This window comes from Megascapheus bottae, chromosome 30, assembly GCF_031878675.1.
Source record: "Megascapheus bottae isolate mThoBot1 chromosome 30, mThoBot2.hap1, whole genome shotgun sequence".
Lineage (NCBI taxonomy): Eukaryota > Metazoa > Chordata > Mammalia > Rodentia > Geomyidae > Megascapheus > Megascapheus bottae.
In genome coordinates, this window is record NC_143538.1 from 8,545,295 (window position 1) to 8,564,788 (window position 19,494).

General features: G+C 50.4%; 1 protein-coding gene across 2 annotated transcripts; it reads right to left on the bottom strand.

Annotated features, from left to right (window-relative positions):
- Positions 1-971: 971 nt before the first annotated feature.
- Positions 972-18,057, bottom strand: Synm (synemin). Of its 2 annotated transcripts, XM_090321587.1 has the most exons (5): positions 17,142-18,057; positions 12,876-13,000; positions 7,942-8,012; positions 4,848-7,183; positions 972-4,022 (listed from the first exon to the last, which is right to left on the bottom strand). In XM_090321587.1, exons 1-5 carry the CDS (start codon positions 17,958-17,960, stop codon positions 3,687-3,689), a joined length of 3,687 nt encoding a protein of 1,228 aa, XP_090177713.1. In that variant the 5' UTR covers positions 17,961-18,057; the 3' UTR covers positions 972-3,686. The 2 variants fall into 2 exon arrangements, with proteins under 2 accessions (XP_090177713.1, XP_090177712.1); XM_090321586.1 differs by having other exon boundaries at positions 972-7,183.
- Between the last annotated feature and the right edge of the window lie 1,437 nt (positions 18,058-19,494).

The window sequence follows — 19,494 nt, forward strand, 5'->3', positions numbered from 1 at the left end:
GGAACATAGCACCCTTCATACACTCCCCAAGGTGACACAAGAGAATGAGGAGGAAATACATACATGTTACTGAGGCTACCAGGCGATCCTATTCTGCTTTTGGTTGTTGTTTTGGTATTTGTTATTGTTTTGTGTGCCAGAACTGGGGCTTGAGCTTAGAGGTCCCAAATTCTCACTACGCTTTTCTCATTCATGGCTGGTGCTCTACAACTTGAGCCATACATCCAGTCCAGTTTTTCTGCTGGTTGTAGAGTGGTCTTAGATCTTTCTGCCTGGGCTGGCTTCAGTGATCTGCAGATTTCAGCCTCTTGAGTAGCAAGGATTATAGTGGTGAAGCCACGGGCATCTGGCTTTGGCAGTATTTTGAAAGACATTTTGAATTCTGGTTTGTTGCTTCTTCGTTTCTGTATTTCTTGGACAATATATCGGAAATGTTTTTTTTTCTTTTTCTTTTCTTTTTTTTTTTTTTAAAGCCTCTCACTCCTACCCTGGGGAAGTGAATTTAGGAATGTCTCATCTAATGTCTTCCATCAAAATTAAACCGAGCTTCTACAAGAGGACAGAGACAGCCTTTTGTGTTTTCCTTTTGTTGTTGTTAAAAGTCTGAAAGGTTACAAGCAGGTAAGACATCAGCAGCTTTGTCTTCAGCCAATACAATTTTTTTAAAGATCCTGAGAAATAGCCATGATTAACTTTCCAAGTGTCCTGGTTTTTCCCAGACCACTTTGAGAAAAACTCTCCATCTTGAGCAAAGTGGCTGGCCAGGCTCATCCTGTGAACTCCCATCTGCAGACCATAAGCTGGTCTACGGTGAAACACAAGCTAGTTGGTTTCTGACCTGTCACTTTCTAGTCTCCACAGGGTTGAGGAACTGAACTGGTGCTTTTCACACATACTCTCTCCAGTAATTCGGTGCTACCACAAAACAAACACACAACAACAACAAAAAAAACAGGCATCTGAAATAATACTCACTTTTTTAGAGTTTATTATACCAAACTCAACTGGAAAACATTCACTTCAGCAAAAATGGGGGAGGATTTTATTTTTATATCCACATTCTTGTGATATTTCCCTATGTAGAGAACAGTAGGTGAGCAAAATCAGCTTCTTAGATGATTCCATTGTCAAGAGACATCTTAAACCATCAAAACAAACCAGTGGGAAAGCGGCAAAACATTCAATCATCCCGTTGTGTCTAAACAATAACAAGACGGGTTGTATTCCAACCCTGCCCAACTACAGCGCTGCTTTCTCTCCTGTTCAAGGTGATTGGTTTTAAAGAACACAGAGCTTTGGGAGTGATCTGCCACAATCTTGAAGGTGAATCCTGCTCCCTGGTAATCCAGCGTTTAGAAAGCGATAACAGCTCATGACTTCATACTGGTTACATGCTTTGAGACATTTCCTCGAATGCATGCATTCCTACTTGGAACCGGAAATGAAGATTTACAATGTCTATCTTCAAAAAATAAACCAAAGGGGACATGATACTGCTAGCATTACAAGCTAAGTCCACCAGCTAAGGATTGACCCAACCTAGCTAGGTCACATCCTCAATCTTGTCATCACCTTGACAAGGTCTAAGAAATCACTTAGTCCAATACCACTGGCAGTTATAGCCAAAGAAATCAGCATATCTTTGACCATATTAGAAATGGCATCGCTGAAATCCACTCACCTCTCTATCAGGGTGATAGTCACTAGCTCAGATGGAAGATGGGTAAGACAGGTTCAAGCTTTTGATTCAAATCATCTTCCTTTTGAAACCCCGGTTTGTGGGGGGGGGTTTGGTAAGATGATCTTAGAAAGCATGCTGTACTCCCCTCTACAAATGGCTCTCCCTAACCTACCTGCCTCACTCCCTGTTCCTGGCACACGAGATATGCACCTGGTACCCTGTGACGCAGGAGGGGCCTCCATGCCACAGCCTTGCCACCAGCCTCTTAACATACCTGGAAGTGGCGTCAGCTCAGATCCTTCTTCCCCAGTGCATGGTTGTCAGGTCCACCATCTGGAGAGAAAGCTGCTGGTCTAGACTGAAATAATGCTGCGCTGCTAGAGGCTATTTTTAATGCGAGGGGCTACAACACTTTAAAGATGGGAGCTTATTTTGTCTATGCATTAATGTGTATCCCTGGCCAGTTCCTCCCCTCCCCCTACACACACATGCAAACATGATTTGTGTGGCAAGTGCAGAATGTGCCCACAAGAATGGTGTGCAGTAGTTGATTTTTCCCCTTGATTCTCACCTCACAGGTGGTGTTCAGAAGGGCGTCTTTGAGGGTCACCATCCACTTGTACTTTTCTTTTTTTTTAATGTGTGCATGTGTATACTGGTACTGGGACTTGAACGCAGAGCCTCACACTCATTAGCTTTTTGTTTGTTTTTAAATCAAGACTGGCACGCTACCATTTACTTCTGTTTTTTTGCTAGTTAACTGGAGATAAGTGTCTCTTGGATTTGTTTGCCTGGGCTACGTGTGATCTTCAGATCTTAGCCCCGAGTAGCTAGGATGACAAGCATGCATGGCCGTCTGCATAGCAGTCTACACTCTGTTGACTGGAGGGTCTCATTCTGCTGCTAAGGGCGAAGGCTCAGAGCAGGCCAGGTCCACAGACCTTGACAGATGCTGGCTACTCTAGAACTTAGGTCAGAACAGAAACGTAGTGTTCAGATAGCAATCCTTCACCATCCAGCATCATGACTAAGAAGCTGTGCTCCCATCATCCCCATCGTACCCCTCGCCCCCGGAAAAATTCTATATGAACACAGACAGCAGGATAGATTCAAAAGGTGACATTAGATTACGGCAGTCCTCTCCACAAACGTTTTTTGCACATATAAAGCAATTCACTCAAACCTTAAAGTGAGCTTAAATCTCTGAAAAGTTAACTGTCTCCTAAAGAAATCATGTGGTAGATACTTTTCACATAGTCTTGCTTCATTTCCATGATTTCTTTTTGAAAAGACATACACAGAAAAAGAGAAAAATGTATTTTCCCTGAAGTGTTAGTTTATTATTATTCCGTATTTAGCACATGCAAATAAAGATTACTCAAATATATATTATTTCAATCTGAGGTTAAGGTTAATGTGGTAAGCATCTTGTTTATAGGTGATTAATTATAGCTTCAAACAGTTGCAAACTGTCTGTGACTGGATGAAAAACTCCCCACTCAGAGAAAAGTGGTTTTTTTGTGGTGGTTGTTTTTGGTGGGTTTATTTATTTATTTTTTTTTGCCAGTACCAAGGCTTGAACTCAGGACTTGTTTGCTTGGCTGTTGCTTTATCACTTGAGCCACACCACCATCCTAGCCTTTTGCTGGTTATCTTGGAGTCCCACAGGACTTTTCTGCTCAATCTGGCTTCGAATTATGATCCTTCAGTTCTCAGTCTCCTGAGTAGCTAGGATTATAGGCATTAGGTACACACAGCCAAGCTCGAAAAAAAATGTTTTTAAGATTAAGAAGTATTTTGTAAAAGGTTCCAATATGAAGATAAAATTTCAAAGCCTTTCAAGGAACAAATTTACCCTTGGAACCTTTACTGACAAACTCTCAAGTGAAACAGACAATGCCTGGAGTTCTCCAAAGAAAATGTAGAAAGAGGACGTTTTGATCACGAACCTCTTTTGGCATGCCACCAAAACAAGATGCCAGGTGAATCAGAACGTTTCAGTCTATCAGAACCAATGCCCGTCACTCTCTTCCTCCTCCTCCTCCTCCTCCTCCTGCTCCTCCTCCTCGTCGTCGTCCTCCTTGTCTAGGTAGAGGAGGGCCACTTTCTTTTCATCTGAAACCACCGACCTTTGGTCTACGATTCTCTGTAGCTGCACCATCTTGTCAAACCCAGCCTGCTCTGCCCCTTTCTCTTCCCCATCAGAAGGCCGAACGCTCCTGCTCGCTTCTCCAACACCCCTACTGTCTGTGGCTTTCCAGCCACCGGAGTCAGAAGCTTCTGCCTCCATCCTTGCCCCTGGGCTCGCGCTGGGGCTTGTCCTGGCACTGCTCAGGTCCACCTGAAAAGTAAATGAAGTTTCCTTGGGCCCCAGTGGACTGTCACCTCCCCTGCCTAGTTCTGAGGAAACCACGGAACCACCAGTCGTGGATGTCTTGGGCAGGGGTCCACGGATGACCACATGCTCAGAGGTTTTCGTTTCTGCTGTCCCTAGCTGAATGTGCCTGAAGGACCGACTCACGCTCGTCGACACTTCTGTGTCTGTGTCCCCCACGCTGTCCTCCCCTGCAGATTCAGAAATGAGCCTCTGGAACGTTCTCTGTTCCATCATGAGCCCTTGTCTACTGGTGCCATAACCCTGAGTGGCCTGGGTCGTGTCAGCTGAGCCCACTACATGGATGGTGTCCCCTGCGTCATTAAATTCCACAGGCTGGGAAACTGTCTCCTCTGCGGCAATGTACGTGACAGGCGTGTTGTTCCCTGGTGACTCTCCTCTGGGGCCCCAACCCACTCGGTCGGGGAGGGGAGCTATGAACTCGATCTCCCTCCTGAGCCCTTCTTTAGGGCTTAACTGGAGGTGCTTGACAGAAGTGTGGGTACCCACTGACTCTCCTGCTTCCAAGTTACCCTCAACATTGGCTGACCCAGAAGTGAGACCTTGAAAGTGGATTTCCTTTTTCACCTGGAACTGTTGGAAACCAGATGGGCTGGGCCTTCCAGATGTGTCAACATCTGCAGACCGCTCCGCCAGGCCAGGCTCTTCTCGGTCAGGCCCTGGAAAGAGGACTGCTGGGGAAAGCTGACTGGGATGGGAAGCTGAGGCGAAGAGCCTCACAGATCGGCTGGCCCGCTCCGAGCCGCCTGCTGGCCTCAGGTCCCCACTTACCTCCAACACCTCTGCACCAGCTGCTCCGTGGGAGACCTGCTGAGTCCCCCAGATGGCAGTGGGGCCTAGCTTAATGCGCCTCACATCCTCCACCATGTGAGACTGCACAACACCCCGTGGGCTGCTGACTTCCACAGTGGCAGACACTGGGCCCTGGGCAGCATGCCCTTCTGTGCTGTGAGAGGCCGGGCTGGTATCGTCCTGCTCAGCAGATGGGCTGTACAGCTCCCTGGTGGCCCAGCGCTTGAAGCGAATGCCCTCAGCTGGCACCTCTGTCCTGTCCTCCCTGTCTGCGTCCCCAGCGGCTCTGCCAGGACGCTTGATCAAACTCTCCCTGACCACGGTCTCCACCATCTTCTCTATTTCCCCGGCTTCATCCCGGCTCAGCTCCTCCAGGTCTAACTCATTCGCATCCACAGTCTGTGAGAGGTTGACTTCTGCGACTAAGGTCACGGCGCTGCCCCCCGAGCTGTGGACTTGCTTTACGTCCACCGAGACGCTCCCTGGCTCCCCCTGGCCCTCCCTGGTGAGGGGGGACAGCTCTTCCTTCATGCGCTCAGGAAGTGTTTCCTCCAGCTGTCCAATCACCTCCGCTAGCTGGTGTCGGGGCTCTTTGGAGAAGACCCCCTTAATGGAGGTGTGGAATTCGTGGGGGATTTTGATTTCTTTCTCAATGACTGTGGGTTCCGTGTGCAACTCGCCACTAGCTTCTTCCTTCCAGTGGGCAGAGCCCAGGCTACCCCCTAAGGAGGGGGCCAGAACATCCACAGCCTTCACATCCTTGTCCTTCTCTCCTGTCACCTCACCCCGCTTCCTCCGACACGAGCCCTGCACAATCTCGTCTTGCCAGGAGTACCTGATGGTGGATTCTTCTTCGATGTGGATCTGCCCGTACACCGAGGCTTCATCATCGTCTCTGCCAGGCCCCCCAGGCTGCTCTTCTGGGGTGGACACGAAATAACTCTGCTCTCCCTCCGAGTCACCTGCCTCTGTCACTTCTTCCACGCGAGGTCTGTGTCTCCAGGGCTGCCGGGTCCTGCCATGCAGGGGATCGGAGAATGGGACATCTGCCCCTCGCTCATCCTCTTCCTCTACAAGCCCCGTGGAGCTGGGAATCGTGTCATCAGCTTCCTCCACTTGAAAGGGCGCGGGAGACTCCTCCCCAGCCACGTAGCTCAGGGGCTCTTCAGTGATCTCCACGCTGACCACCTTTGCCTTCCCCTGCCTCCCTTGCAGCCCCAGATTGATTATATCTCCTATGATCCCCTCGGTCGACTTCCCCTTCAGGCTCACCTCCTCCACATTCTTGCTTAGAAGGTAATCTAGGCCTGCTTCTTGAGAAACATCTACGTCTTCCCTCAGTTTAGATTCCACAACTATCTTCGTCTTGGTTTTCTCTCCACCAGGAAGCTCCTGCCTGCCCATGTACGTGACTTTTGTGTCTGGAAAGGAATCAGCAGACAGTTCCGTGTCGGGGGACTGTGTAAACTGCTGGAGGATACTGGTGACGATGTTTTCTGCGATGGTTTCGGTCATGGGATCGCCTGGCAGAGAGCTGGCGGTGTGGCTGGAATCTAACCTGAACCTGGTCTCTCTTTTTACCCTCTCTGTGTCCCGGCTGCCCTGGGATGCTTCAAGGGTTATTGGGATTTCTCTTTCTTTGACATCTTTCTCCTTCAATGCTTCTTTCCCGTTGGCTTTCTCCCTCCACTGCTGGCTTTCTCTCTTTCTCGCTTCTTTATCTAACTTTGTTAATTCTTCCCACCTTAAGTTTCTTTCCTCGGAAGCCTTCTCTTTAGAATCAAACATTTTTTCTTCTGGTTTTATTTGAATTCCCGGTCTATCTCGTTGCTGTTCGCTGGTGGTGTCCACTTCTGTTTTCTTTCCCAGAATGACAGTCCTCTCGTGTGACTGCACGCCTTCTGCAGCTCCAGCCCTGCTACCTCGGCCCTCATGGAGTGACTCGGGGGCTGAATGACTGAAAATGTCTCTGGTACCTTCGGATTTTGGTTGGCTAGGGAACGTTTTCATATCTCTCCCAACACCACGGGTTGGAGAGATGGTTCTGAAACGGGCCTGACCCTTGCTTGTTTTTTCATAAATGTTTTCCTGCCAGGTGGTAGTAGACAAAGAAGACCCTGGGGTCAGGACTCTTCTTGCGGCTGCACTTCCGACAGATGTTGCTGTCTGGGACGAAAGGTGCCTGACTCCCTTGGAATACAGAGGCCAACTGTGATTTGCAGATGCCAGGGGTGGTTTCTGGGTTAGAAGTAGATTTCTTTCATTTTTCCTCTGTAATAGTGAGTCCGTATATCGATAGGATGTGTTTCTGAATTCTGCAGAAATTGAATGGAAGAGTTTCATTACAAGGATAGGCATCATTTTCTTTTCTGAATTTTAGAAGTATGCTGGGTATGGCAGATACACCTGTAATCCCAGCTATCCAGAATGTGGAGATGAGGAAGACAGTTGGATGCTAGTCCTGGAAAAAATCAGCCAAGACTCACATCCCCTTCCCCCTACAGAAGCTTGTGGAAATTTAAAGCCTGAAAACAAAGCTTACAATTAGGGCTCTTTATTCATAGCTTCCTCCTTGGGCATGGCATGCAGCTGCTAAAGTAGATTCAAAGTAGCTGCAAATATAAGGTCTCCACAACCCAGTAAGAAGCTTGAAAACTGTCAGTACCCAGTGGTGAACACCTAGAATCCTAGCTACTCAGGAGGCTGAGATCTGAAGAACACAGTTTGAAGCCAGCTCAGTCAGGAAAGTCCATGAGACTCTTGTCTCCAATGCGCCACCAAAAACCTGGTAGCAAAGCTGTGGCTCAAGTAGTAGAGCAGCAGCCTTGAGCACAAAAAACTCAAGGATAGCACATAGGCCCTGAGTTCAAGTGCCAAGATTGGCACAAAGTGGGGGAGGAAGAAAGCGAGAGAGAGAGAGAGAGAGAGAGAGAGAGAGAGAGAGAGAGAGAGAGAGAGAGAGAGAGAGAGAGAGAGAGAGAGAGAGAGAGAGGGAGAGAGAGAGAGAAACACATTTGTACTAAACCTGTCTTTCTGGTATGGAGTTAGTGATCTTTTCTTTATACTCATTTACCTTGTGGCATGTTTGCAACTTCCTCTGTCCAGACAACTATCTCCGGATTGCTTTCTCCTTCCAACAAGGCTCTGCAAAAATAATTTTTTTAAGTCATTAAAAAAAAAATCATCGGCTGGGAGTATGGCCTAGTGGCAGAGTGCTTGCCTAGCATGCACTAAGCCCTGGGTTTAATTCCTTGGTGCCTGAGATGGTGCTCTGGCTTAAGGGGTAGAGCGCTAGCCTTGAGAAAGCCCACAGACAATGCTCATGCCCTAAGTTCAAACCCCAGGACTGGCAAAAAAAAATTGGAAATTGCGTGGGTAGGGAGAGGGATGTGCCTCTATTATAGAATATACGGGGCAGTATTTGGCAGATGAAGATACTGTCACAATGCCATGAGTTTTAGGGTTTCAGCCTGGAGAGGTGGCTGGGCTGGGGGCTGCACCTCCCCACTCATTCCCGCCTGGCTCCATGGCTCTGCTCTCTTCCAGGTCCCTGGACCCCACCTGGCACAGACAGGAGCTGAACGAGGAGAATGCGTGGGCCAGGGAATCATTAGTTCAGAGAACCCAGCCCTTTCTGGAGACTTCCCTCCCTTCCCAGGAGGGGCAGACCCAAGTTGGCACTGACGAGATGGGCTGAGGAGAGGAGGTCTTGCTTCTCTGGGGATCACCACCCAGGTCAGCTCTCTATCTGGGCTTCAGGACCCCAGAACACCTGTGGGCCCCCAACCAGAAATCATGGGGGATTCTGGGAGAACCAGCTGATGGAGAAGAATGAGGAGCTGCAGCACAGTTAGGCAGCTGGGCTGAATCTGTGGTTTTCATAACGGGGTCTAGAGGAATATATTTGTGTGTGTGTGTGTCTAAGTCCCACATTCTCAAAGTGTTATCTCCATTCTCCAGACCTTGGCATTGAATGGGGGGTGGCTTCAAGGACACAGTGCAGTGCTGGTGCCCAGAGCCTGGGGTCTCAAATCAGCAAGGTCTCCCAGACACCTCAAGGCTGCCGGAGGCTGTGGGTTCTGTGGTTTCGTTGCTAGAGTAACAAGTGAGTTTGTTCACTCCAGCTCTCAGAAATACACAGTGAATGGGCAAAGGGCGACCAGAAGCACAGCCCACTGGGAAATGCTGATGTTACCAGCAAGAGCCAGGCAGGAAAACAGAGGAGGAAGCCTAGATTTCCACTGGGGCTTGGCGACTCAGGCAAACCACACAAAGGTTTATTTCCACAGAAATGATGATTCCAGGATGATTCCCACAGAGGCAGGACCCTCCTGCAGGCAGCTAGAAGAAAGGCCAAAAGCTCAAGGGAGCGAGGCATCGGTGACTCACGCCTATAATCTCAGCCACTCAGGAGGCTGAGATCTGCCCATCAATGTTCCGTGCCAGCCTAGGAGATGCTTATCTTCAATTAGGCACACACACACACACACACACACACACACACACACACACACACACACACACGCGTGCGCGCGCGCTCAAAGGGATGCACATGGGTGGGCCAGCCACATCAGCAGTGACTAAAGTGCACCCGTGTGGAAAGACCAGAGGCGAAGGCCAGAGCCTCAGCCCTTCCAGCCAGGATGGAGGCCAGGAAACACAACACCAGTCCCTGAATCCCACACCCTCATGACCAGGCACTTTACGTGCCAGGAACACAAATAGCTTCCATCGCCAAGAAAATTCTGAGGCCTGTGGGCTAAGTGGAACGTTCAGGGCCGCATCCAGCTCCAGGGAAGAGCACCCAGGGTCCCTGAGGTAGCATCCTACAGCGAGGGGCCAGAGCTGGAGCCCCTCCAGCTTGAACCATGCCTCTAGTTTGGGCTTTTGTGCTGCTGGTTTATGGGAAATAAAAGTCTTGTAGAATTTTTCTGCCTGGGCTGGTTTTGCCCTGTGATCCTCAGATCTCAGCCTCCTGATTCGTTTAGGATCTAAACGTGTGAGCCCACTTTAGATGCAGCCAACTTCAAGAATGCATGGAGCATTTCCCAAGGCGCTCACCAGATCTAACCATTTTGAAAGCCATGGAGGAAAATTGCCCTGAGGCGAGAGAGAGAGAGAGGAGAGAGAGAGGAGAGAGAGAGAGAGAGAGAGAGAGAGAGAGACAGAGAGAGAGAGAGAGAGAGAGAGAGAGAGAGAGAGAGAGAGAGAGAGAGAGAGAGAGAGATGCCAAGCTCCTGAATCACAAAGCTATTAGTGAACATTTCATGCTGTTCCACAGGCTGGCAGATCCTCCAGCAGGCAAACAAGCACACTTATGGGAAAACCCAGTTCCTGGTTAGGACTTCCACACAAATCCATGGAGCACAACCGAGCGATAACGCAGCCTCTGGCCGGGCTCCAGGCCTAATGGCCCACCCAGCGTTCTAACCAGCTCCACGCTGGGGGCCATCTGTCTAGGATAGATGATCCTAATGGAATTTCATGGCATATCCGCCATTGCTTGGCACTGTGGATGCCTGGCTACCACAGAGAATACCTCTCAGAAATGAGGGCAAGAGGGAGAGGAAAGGCAGGCAGAGGATGCTTCCAGAAGGCACACCTATATGGAGCACGCATGCGCATACAGGCATGGAGCTGTGAGAGAAGGGAGGGAGAGTACCTCCCTGAGCCTCCACACAGAGCACAGTGGAAGGTGGGTTCCACAGAGAGAGTCCGGGTTACCCCAGACTTTTGTGAGTTCACAGCTAGCCAGTCCCGTGAGGGACATCACAGTGGGTAGGAGAGGAGGCAAGCAGGATCCACTCCACAGGACCTGAACCCTGAGGGGTCAGATGGGCCACAGACTCAGGTAGAGCTCTATCTCATGTCCCTTTGTAAATCACAGCCCCAAAGCCATCTGTAGGTCAATATTAGAAACTGGGGTATGGCGGGGGGGGGCAAAAAATTATGATCAAAAGAGAGATAAAGGTTGTTTCTGCCCTTACTCAGAACATGAGCACTGGCAGATCTCATTCCCATGTTTAACTGCCAGGCAGGGTTGTTCTGTCATGAACGAAGTTTGATGAAAACCTTCATTCTTGAACTCTTTGATGTTTTCTTGGTTTTCATTCTATACTGTCTTATTTGCTCTATCAAATTCTTTGTTTGCTGATACAATTAGAAGCCAGTATTTAGAAATGATATTTCATTCTTCTGTGATTACTTATGTTTCTCATTCACTGCAAAGGTTGTAGGACAAGCAACCTATCCAGGCTGGGAAAGGGTTCAGACCCACTGAGAGCTGGCCTTGCTCAGCAGCATAAACCACAACACAAAATCCCAGGGCTGCAGTTGACGCCTGTAATCTCAGCTATTCCGGGGATGGAAGTAGGAAAATCTCAATCCAAGGACACAGACAAAAATGACAACAGAAAAAAAAAAGTGAGACCTGAACTGCAAAATAATGAAAGCGCAAAGGGGCTGGATGTGTGGTTCAAATAAGGCCTTGAGTTCAAATCCCTGTTAATACCAAAACCAATAAACAAAGCCAACCAAAAATCTGCAGCAAATATGCCATACTACGAAAAGAGACAATGTCCTTTTCCTTGCTTATGAGATATCCAATCCAGTGGGTCCCAGGGCAATGACTGTCCACAAAGCAGTTTGTGTGGGAACGGCCATCACAGGAAATGCCAGGGGCAGATCAGTGGGCCCACTAGGGGAAGCAATTCTGGCCCCAGAGTTGGCAGCCATGGACCCCGCTGCCCTGTGGAGATGACTGTCCCAAGATCCTCAGTAAAGCCATGGTGAGAAGAAGGCCGAGCTGCTTAAAGATGGTGGGTCAGGGTTTTGAAAGACTCAGAGAAATCATTAGCTCGGCCGGGAGTTTGGCTTAGTGGTTCAAGTGCTTGCCTAGCATGCACAAAGACCCGGGTTCAATTCCTCGGTACCACATACATAGAAAAAATAGCCAGAAGTGGTGCTGAGGCTCAAGTGGTAGAGCTCTAGCCTTGAGAAAGTCCAAGGACAGCGCTCAGGCCCTAAGCTCAAGCCCAGGATTGGCAAAAAAAAAAAAAAGAAAGAAATCATTAGCTCATGCACTGGCATAAACATGAATTCCCATCTCTGTCCTGAGAATCTGAGCCACAGCACAGACTACTGGGAAAAAAATACATTTCTACAAAGGAATGAATTATGTGATTTAATCATCTATATGTGTTTGGTGGCAGTAGGCCTGTGGCAAGGGTAACCCTCCAAGCCAGCCAGCCGCCCACACCAAGACTCCTGGCAGAACTTATTTTCCCTGGGTAGACTTGGATGGCAGAAAGGGTCTAGAGAAATTCATCACTCACGCCTGAAAAGCACAGAGTCCATAGGGGATGGCCGAGTCAATCCATCACTGGGGAGAGACATGCCAGCAAAAATGACTTCCCGTCATTCTCCCCTGGGAGAAGTCCGAGGGCTTCGGTAGGCTCAGAGCACCCTTTGGCAAAGGTGGCTGCTAAGCTCTCACACAAGTGCTTGCTGAGCATTCCTGACTTTATAGACCTAAAGAAGGAAGGAAAGGACTGGACATTCCAGAGAAACAGGGAACAGAATGTAAGTCTCCATTCCCAGCAGAGAACCGTTACAGAAAGAAAAGAAAACCCCCCAAGTCTCGCTGTGGGGATGAAATGTTCTCACTGGGGGTCCACTAACAGACCAACCCACTTGTGAAGTCTTCACCACATGAAAGCGTCCAGAAGGACACCACCTCCAGTCAAAACCCAATGGCCATGCCCGAAAGCCAGAGCCACCCCAATGGTGAACAGCCCTTGACTTGAGATCCAGGACACAGAATCAGCGGAGGAGGGTGCATGGCTCAGCTAGTGCCATGGTTCGGGGAGTGGGGGGCCTTCCCAGGGATCTGAGCCAGGCCCAGCTCTTCCTCTCTGGTCCTGAACAACTGTTTACCCAGCCATGCCAGGGGCTGCCCTCTGCTTATCACAAAGCCTCAGGGTGTCTCTGAGGCCGCAGCATCCTTACCTGTAAGTTGCCACCTCCAGGCTGAGGTTGGTCTTCACCTGTAGAAGTTCTTGATAGTCCCGCAGTCGGCCAGCCATAGCCACGGTGAGGGCTTCCTTCTCCTCCTCCAGACTGTCAATCACCCTCTAGAGAGAACAGAGGGGCTTGTATACTAACTGAGATCTGGACGAGAGATACCAAGTCCAGTCATGTGCGAAGACGATCTCAAACACACGATCTCTTCCATCTAGGAGATGGGTTGTATTACACACAGAGGATTTTGCTGGGACGCTAGATTCTCTGTTTGGCACATATGATGGGAGCAGAGGATGAGTTTATTCAGAGCACCTCTGTTTCAGACACTGGTTCAATCAGAAAGCCAGGACATCTACCCAGGCTATTCAAATACATCCAACCACATGTGATGAATAAAAAGAAAAGCCATGGATCACAACTATGCCTGTACTCCCAGCTACTCAGGAGGTAGGGATAGGAAGACCTGAGTCCAAGGTAGAGAGATGACCCTATCTGAAAAACAAACCAGAGGTGAAAGGGCTGGAGAAGCAGAAGAGTGCTTGCCTGATCAGGCCTCATCTGGCTCATGGCTCCCATTTGCATTAGCCTCCCATCCTGCATGGCCAACCAAATATTTCAGCACTGGAGAAATCCATAAGCTTTTATTTCTGTTATTTTTGTTTTTGTGCCTGTGTTAGGACTTGAACTCAGGGCTTGGGAGCTGTGCCAAGACTGGTTCTTTACTACTTGAGTCACAGCTCCACTTCAGGCTTTTTGTTAGTTAATTGGAGATAAGGATCTCACTGGCTTTTCTACTCAGGCTGGCTTTGAACTATGATCCTCAGATCTCAGCCTCTGCAGTAGCTAGGATTTCAGGCGTGACAGCCACCAGAGCACCTCTCTAGTCCATAGACTTTTGTAAGAGGAACATAAATAACTAAAGTAAGCCACACTTATGAATGCTTACCCTTGTAGAATTTTAAAACTAGAAGTCTAAGAGAAAAGGAATATATTTTCAAAGCTGCTGGAATCCCAACATTACTTTTAGGCTCCGAGTAAGATATCAACAAACCACACTAAATACAGAATGCTCTGAAACCAAGGAACAAACGCACACTGGATTGATCATTAAAAAAAAAAACAACCCACATAACCTTCATGTAAACAGTTTACATTCATGGACACTTACATCTGTAAGTCAACAATTATTTGAGGTTCTCACTGAGCATAAAGATTGCTAAAAGTAAAACACATGCTGTTGGTTCACACCTGTAATCCTATCTACTTAGGACGCTAAGATCTGAGGATCGAAGTTCAAAGCCAGCTTGGGCAGAAAAGTATGAGAGACTCTTGCTCCACCAGAACACTGGAAGTAGTGCTTGGGCTCAAAATGGGGGAGTGCTGGCTTTGAGCAGAGAAAGCTCAGGGACAGCGCCCATAACTGATCCAAAAAAAAAAAAAAAAGAAGTGCTAAAAATAAATGAATAAGCAAATAAAAGCAAAACTCACTTAGCTTTTAAGGCCAGGGCATAAATTTACAGATGACTGGCTAATGTCCCAAGTGCCGTTACATTAAACAAACCCCAATCACTGACACAATATGCAGATCAATGGTTCACTGAAGCTAGTCTTGCCAGACCTTGCTTTCAGCAAGAAGCCTTATCACATTTAGTCTGGACACTCACCACTTCTATAGTTAAGCCTCAATTTTAAAATTTGGTTTCCCTGTTTCAGAGGCTATATATACTCAGACACAACGTTAGAACACAACATGTGCTGTAAATGGGTGCGTATGTCCTTTCTAATATAAGAAGTTCAATGTCTAAGCATTAATACTTGAGAACCTGTCATTTCTCCCACCCCGAAGTTCCTGCTTCCAAAAGCCAACAGACTCCCCTCTGATACCTGTGCAGGACTTATAGTAAGTACAGCTTCAGTCCTTTCCACATGGGAGTGGCAGCTCCCCACACTCAGAGGGGCATCTGTTGGCTTTTGAAAGCAAGAACATGGGAACCCAAAGCTTTTTGGCTCCCAGGGACCTTCCCAGGAATCACAAGCAATCCCCTGACTTGGGTTCTGCCCCTCCACAAGTTTGTAGATAGTAGACCAGACACAGTGTGCTAATTCCAACCTAGAGGTTTTACCTAATGCTGTAAAAACCTAAGAAAGATTACTTCCCAGGATGAAATCTGGCTCCTTTTCAGGGAAAATGTGCTGCTGTTAGCAGCAAAGGAATGAACTTTCTCTTTACCCTACTTGAGCTGTCCCCTGTCGAGCTCATCTAGCCATGTGCTCGTGGTTGACACCTGTAATCCCAGCGACTCAGGAGGCTGAGACCTGAGGATCACAGTTCCAAGCGAGCAACAACAACAACAAAACCCAGAGTAAACGTAGACACCCCTGTGTACCTTTCATTACCCTTGTTTCACAAATGGGGAAACTGAGTCACAAAAGTGATTAGGAACGTAACCTTCCTGATAACAGAGTCAAGAGTTCAAGCCCCAGTGGGAAACTTAACCATGTGGCTGGTCCCATCCCCGTTCCAATCAAAAGGAAGTTTTCCTTTTCACAAATAGCTATTCCAGTGGCTAAGAGCTCACTTTCATAAGAAAAAAAAAACAAAAACAAAAAAAGTGTTTCTTGAGAAAGGCTGGCATAAATTATAAATGTCATCGAGGATTCTGTGAACAGTTCCCAACATGCTCCTCAGGCTTTGCCTGACCAAAACCATATAAAGTGCTGGGAATTTGTGTGTTCAGCAAACTCTGCTCTGACAAACCTAAGGCACAGGCCAGGCCAGCAGAGGACACTTCCCACAAACAAGGCACACATGTCATGAGAATGGATCACTCTTCCCAGGGTTTCTGGAAAAAAAAAAATTTCCCTCACAAACTGTAGCAGGGAATGGACAGATCAGGAGAAACTGGGTATTGTGTGCTGCTTCCTGCCCTGCATTGCTCGTGTGTGTGTGTGTGTGTGTGTGTGTGTGTGTGTAGAGGGAAGTATATCCCATCAAATCACATGGAACAGCCAGGTGCTAGTGGCTCACACCTGTAATCCCAGCTACTCAGGAAGCTGAGGTCTGAGCATCACAGTTTGAAGCCAGCCTGGGCTGGAAAGTCGAAGAGACTCTGAACCGCCAATGAACCATGGAAGCCAGAAACAAGAGCTGTCACTCAAGTGGTAGAGTGTCAGCCTTGAGAGGAAAAGGCTAAGGGTGGTAAGTCCAGGTCAAAAGGTCCAAACAACAACAACGACAACAATACTTTCTGAAATTGTTATGTTATTTGAAACGATGTTCCTGAGAAACAGTGATAGTATGGTTTGGGAATATTCCCAAATCTGGCTGGGGCAGGCCAGACTGAATCAGTCAAGGGTGTCGCCGTGGGGTGTAAGAGGGTTAGGGCTCAGCCACTCTGAAATGGCAACTGTATATTCCTCTGCACTTGGAATAACATCCCCACCACGGGGCCTGCTTTCCAGTCATTTTTACATTGCACAGAGATCTGACGTCAGCTCAAGCTGTGAGCAAAACAGCTCAGCCTTGGTTGCTGTTCTCCCCCCCCCCCCACAAATCAATAAAGAAAGGAAAAAAAAAAGCCAAGAGCCACAGGAGGAGCCCCCTGCCAGCGGTCTGCAGCTGGGGGACAGGAGTCTAGAAAACAAACACAAAACCCCACAGAAACACAAAACAAACGATCACAAAAACAAAACAACAACAACAAAAAGCAGAGTGCTTGCTTAGCAAACCCTAAATCCAATCCCAAGAAGTGCACGGAACTAAATTCAATAAAACACCGTTTGGGGAAACCTGTTTAAGACTGGGAAGCGGTCTAAGTAAGCGGTGTGTCTTTGCCACTTTAGGGAAGTCGGGGAACTTTCGCATTCGATTTTGGGGACCCCCACCGACTAGCAGCTCTGTGGAGCACAGGAAATCCGAAGGAACCTGGGGGGAAGAGGATCTCCTGTGCCCAATCCCGCCAAGATCTCACAGGATGGTGAGGTGAGGAACCTGTGTGTGTGTGTGTGTGTGTGTGTGTGTGTGTGTGTGTGTGTGTGTGTGTGTGTGTGTGTGTGTGTGTGTGTGTGTGTGTGTGTGTGTGTGTGTGTGTGTGTGTTTTGGGGGTGGTGCCAGGGTCCTGTGGTCATGAGATGAAGGAAGGGGCTCTCTGCACCCAGGTTTCCAGAGTCGTTCCAGCTGGGTCTCCCCCCCAGCGCCCCGATCGTGCTGGGCCCGGGTGTGTGTGGAGGGGGGGGGACCCGGGCACCCACCTGCCGCTCCTCGGCCTGCAGCCCGTGCTCCTCGCCCAGGCGCATGAGCTCGTCCTCCAGCTGTGCGCGCACCTGCTCCAGCTCCAGCGCCCGGGCCCGCAGCGCGTCCGCCTCCCGCGCGCACAGCCGCGCCTCGGCCTCGGCCTGGCGCCGGCTCTCCAGGCCGCGCCGCAGCGCCTCCTCCAGCCCGCGCACCTCGTCCTCGTACCGCCGCGCGGCCTCCCGCCACGACTCGGTCACCAGCAGCGCGTAGCCGTCGTACACCTCCCGCAGGCGCGGCGGGACGGCGGCGGCGGGGCCGGGGCGGCGCGCGGCTCGGTAGTGCACGGTCGGGCCGGAGGAGGAGAGCGCGCGCAGCTCCCGCACTTGGCGCTCGTGGGCCTCGTCCAGGCTGCGGCGCTCGGCCTGCACACGGCCCAGCGTGGCTTCGAGGGCGGCACGTGCGCCCAGCGCCTCCTGCAGCGCCCGCCCCTGGGCGCCCAGCTCGGATTCCAGGCGGCCCCGCGCGGCCGCCACCTCCGCGTCCAGGCGCCGCAGCTCCTGCAGCTCCCGCCACAGCTCGTCGCGCTCGCCCGCGGCCTCCGCCGTGGCCCGGCTCAGCTCGTCCAGCTGCAGCCGCAGGTCGCGCGCCTCCTGGACGCGGCGGGCCCGCTCCTCGGCCCGCAGAGCCTCCGTCCCGCGCCGGCCGCGCAGCTCCTCCTCCAGCTGCAGGTTCTGCCGCTCCAGATCGCGCACCCGGCACACGTAGTCGTGCAGCCGGGCGTTGAGCTCCTGCAGCTCGGCCTTCTCGGCCGTGGTCTGCAGCCGCCAGGTCAGCATCTTGCTGGGTATGCGGGGCTCTGCCGGCTGGCTGATCGGTGGTGTGCGCCCTCCCGCCCGGATCGAGTCCCCTCCGGCCCCGCCGCTCCGGCCCCGCCGCCGCCGCCGACTGGCACCGCGGAGGGCGAGACCCGGGCACTTAGCGCCGACGGGGTGGGGAAAGCGGCGGACACAGCCTCCGGCCAATCAGAGCGCGGCCCGCGGCCTCGGGCCAATCAGAACGCCGCCCGCGGCCTCGGGCCAATCAGAACGCCGCCCGCGCGGCCACGGCGGCTCGACCGCGCCCCCTGCCGGTCAGACCGCGGCACCTCCCCGGGGCCGCAGGTCAATCAATGCAGCACTGAGGCTGGGGGTTGTTTCCGGCTGCGACTCCACGGCACCCCCAAAGCCCTGGTGTCCACCGAGGGAGGAGAAGCCCCCGCCTAGGGAGACGTGCAGGGAAGCATGGGCTGTGATCTCATTGGCCAGGTCAAGCCCAGGGGGGCCCAGCAGGTACACCCTGCCCATCCCTGCCTGCCTGGAGGGAGGGAGGAGGAGGGGGACACCAGAGCATCCTTCTGCAATGCCACTGCACCACAGACTGCAATGCCACTGCACCACAGACTGCAATGCCACTGCACCACAGACTGCAATGCCACTGCACCACAGACTGCAATGCCACTGCACCACAGACTGCAATGCCACTGCACCACAGACTGCAATGCCACTACACCACAGACTCCAGGATTTTCAGCTGCACCTGGAAATCTGCCTGGCTGGGCCTGCTCTGTCAGGCCGACCAGCTTTCTCCAGTATCTGCAGCTCTCCAGGACGAGGCTTTGCTCTAATTCATGAAGTTCCCTTTGCTCTGAGTCCTTCACCGCGTTGGATTTTGATCACCACAATCTTCAGTCTCACTTCTCTTTGCAACCCTGCTTCAGTGTGGAGTTTCCCAGACAGACAGACAGAGAGAGAGATAGAACACCAGGAAACAGAAGGAGGAAACACAAGTACCACTGTTCATCTTTCAAAAATAAAATCCCACTTAATCCTCGAAAAACTGAGGCTCAAGGAGTTGAATCATTTGCTCGAAAACACGCAATTCTGCTGGGTGCCTGTGGCTCACACCTGTAATCCTGGCTACTCAGGGGGCTGTGATCTGAGGAACGCAGGTAGAAGTCAGCCTGGGCAGAAAACCCCATGAGACTCTGATCTACAACTAACAAGAATGGAAGGAAGGAAGGAAAGGAGGGAGAGAGGGAGGGGGAGAGGGAGGGAGGGAAAAAAGAAGGGAAGGAGGGAGGGAGGAAGAAAGAGCTGAAAGGTGAGCAGTGGCTCAAGTGGTAAAATGTTAGCCTTGAGCACAAAAGCTCAGAGACAGCACTCAAGCTCTGAATTCAAGACCCAGGAATGGCACAGAAAAAAAAACCCCACAGTTCCTAAATTTGGGGATAGAAGTATTATTAGAGGTTGTAACTATGGGAACAGACTTGATCTCCTAAAGGGAAGGAAGGAAGGGGCTGGATAGAGAGCGGGAGCTATTTACAACGGGCCA

Coding starts and splice junctions, on each gene's coding strand:
- Synm (XM_090321586.1), bottom strand. CDS start 17,960: ATGCTGACCTGGCGGCTGCAGACCACGGCCGAGAAGGCCGAGCTGCAG. Junction 13,001..17,141: donor TGCAGGCCGAGGAGCGGCAG/GTGGGTGCCCGG, acceptor TGTTCTCTCTAG/AGGGTGATTGACAGTCTGGA. Junction 8,013..12,875: donor CTGGAGGTGGCAACTTACAG/GTAAGGATGCTG, acceptor TTATTTTTGCAG/AGCCTTGTTGGAAGGAGAAA.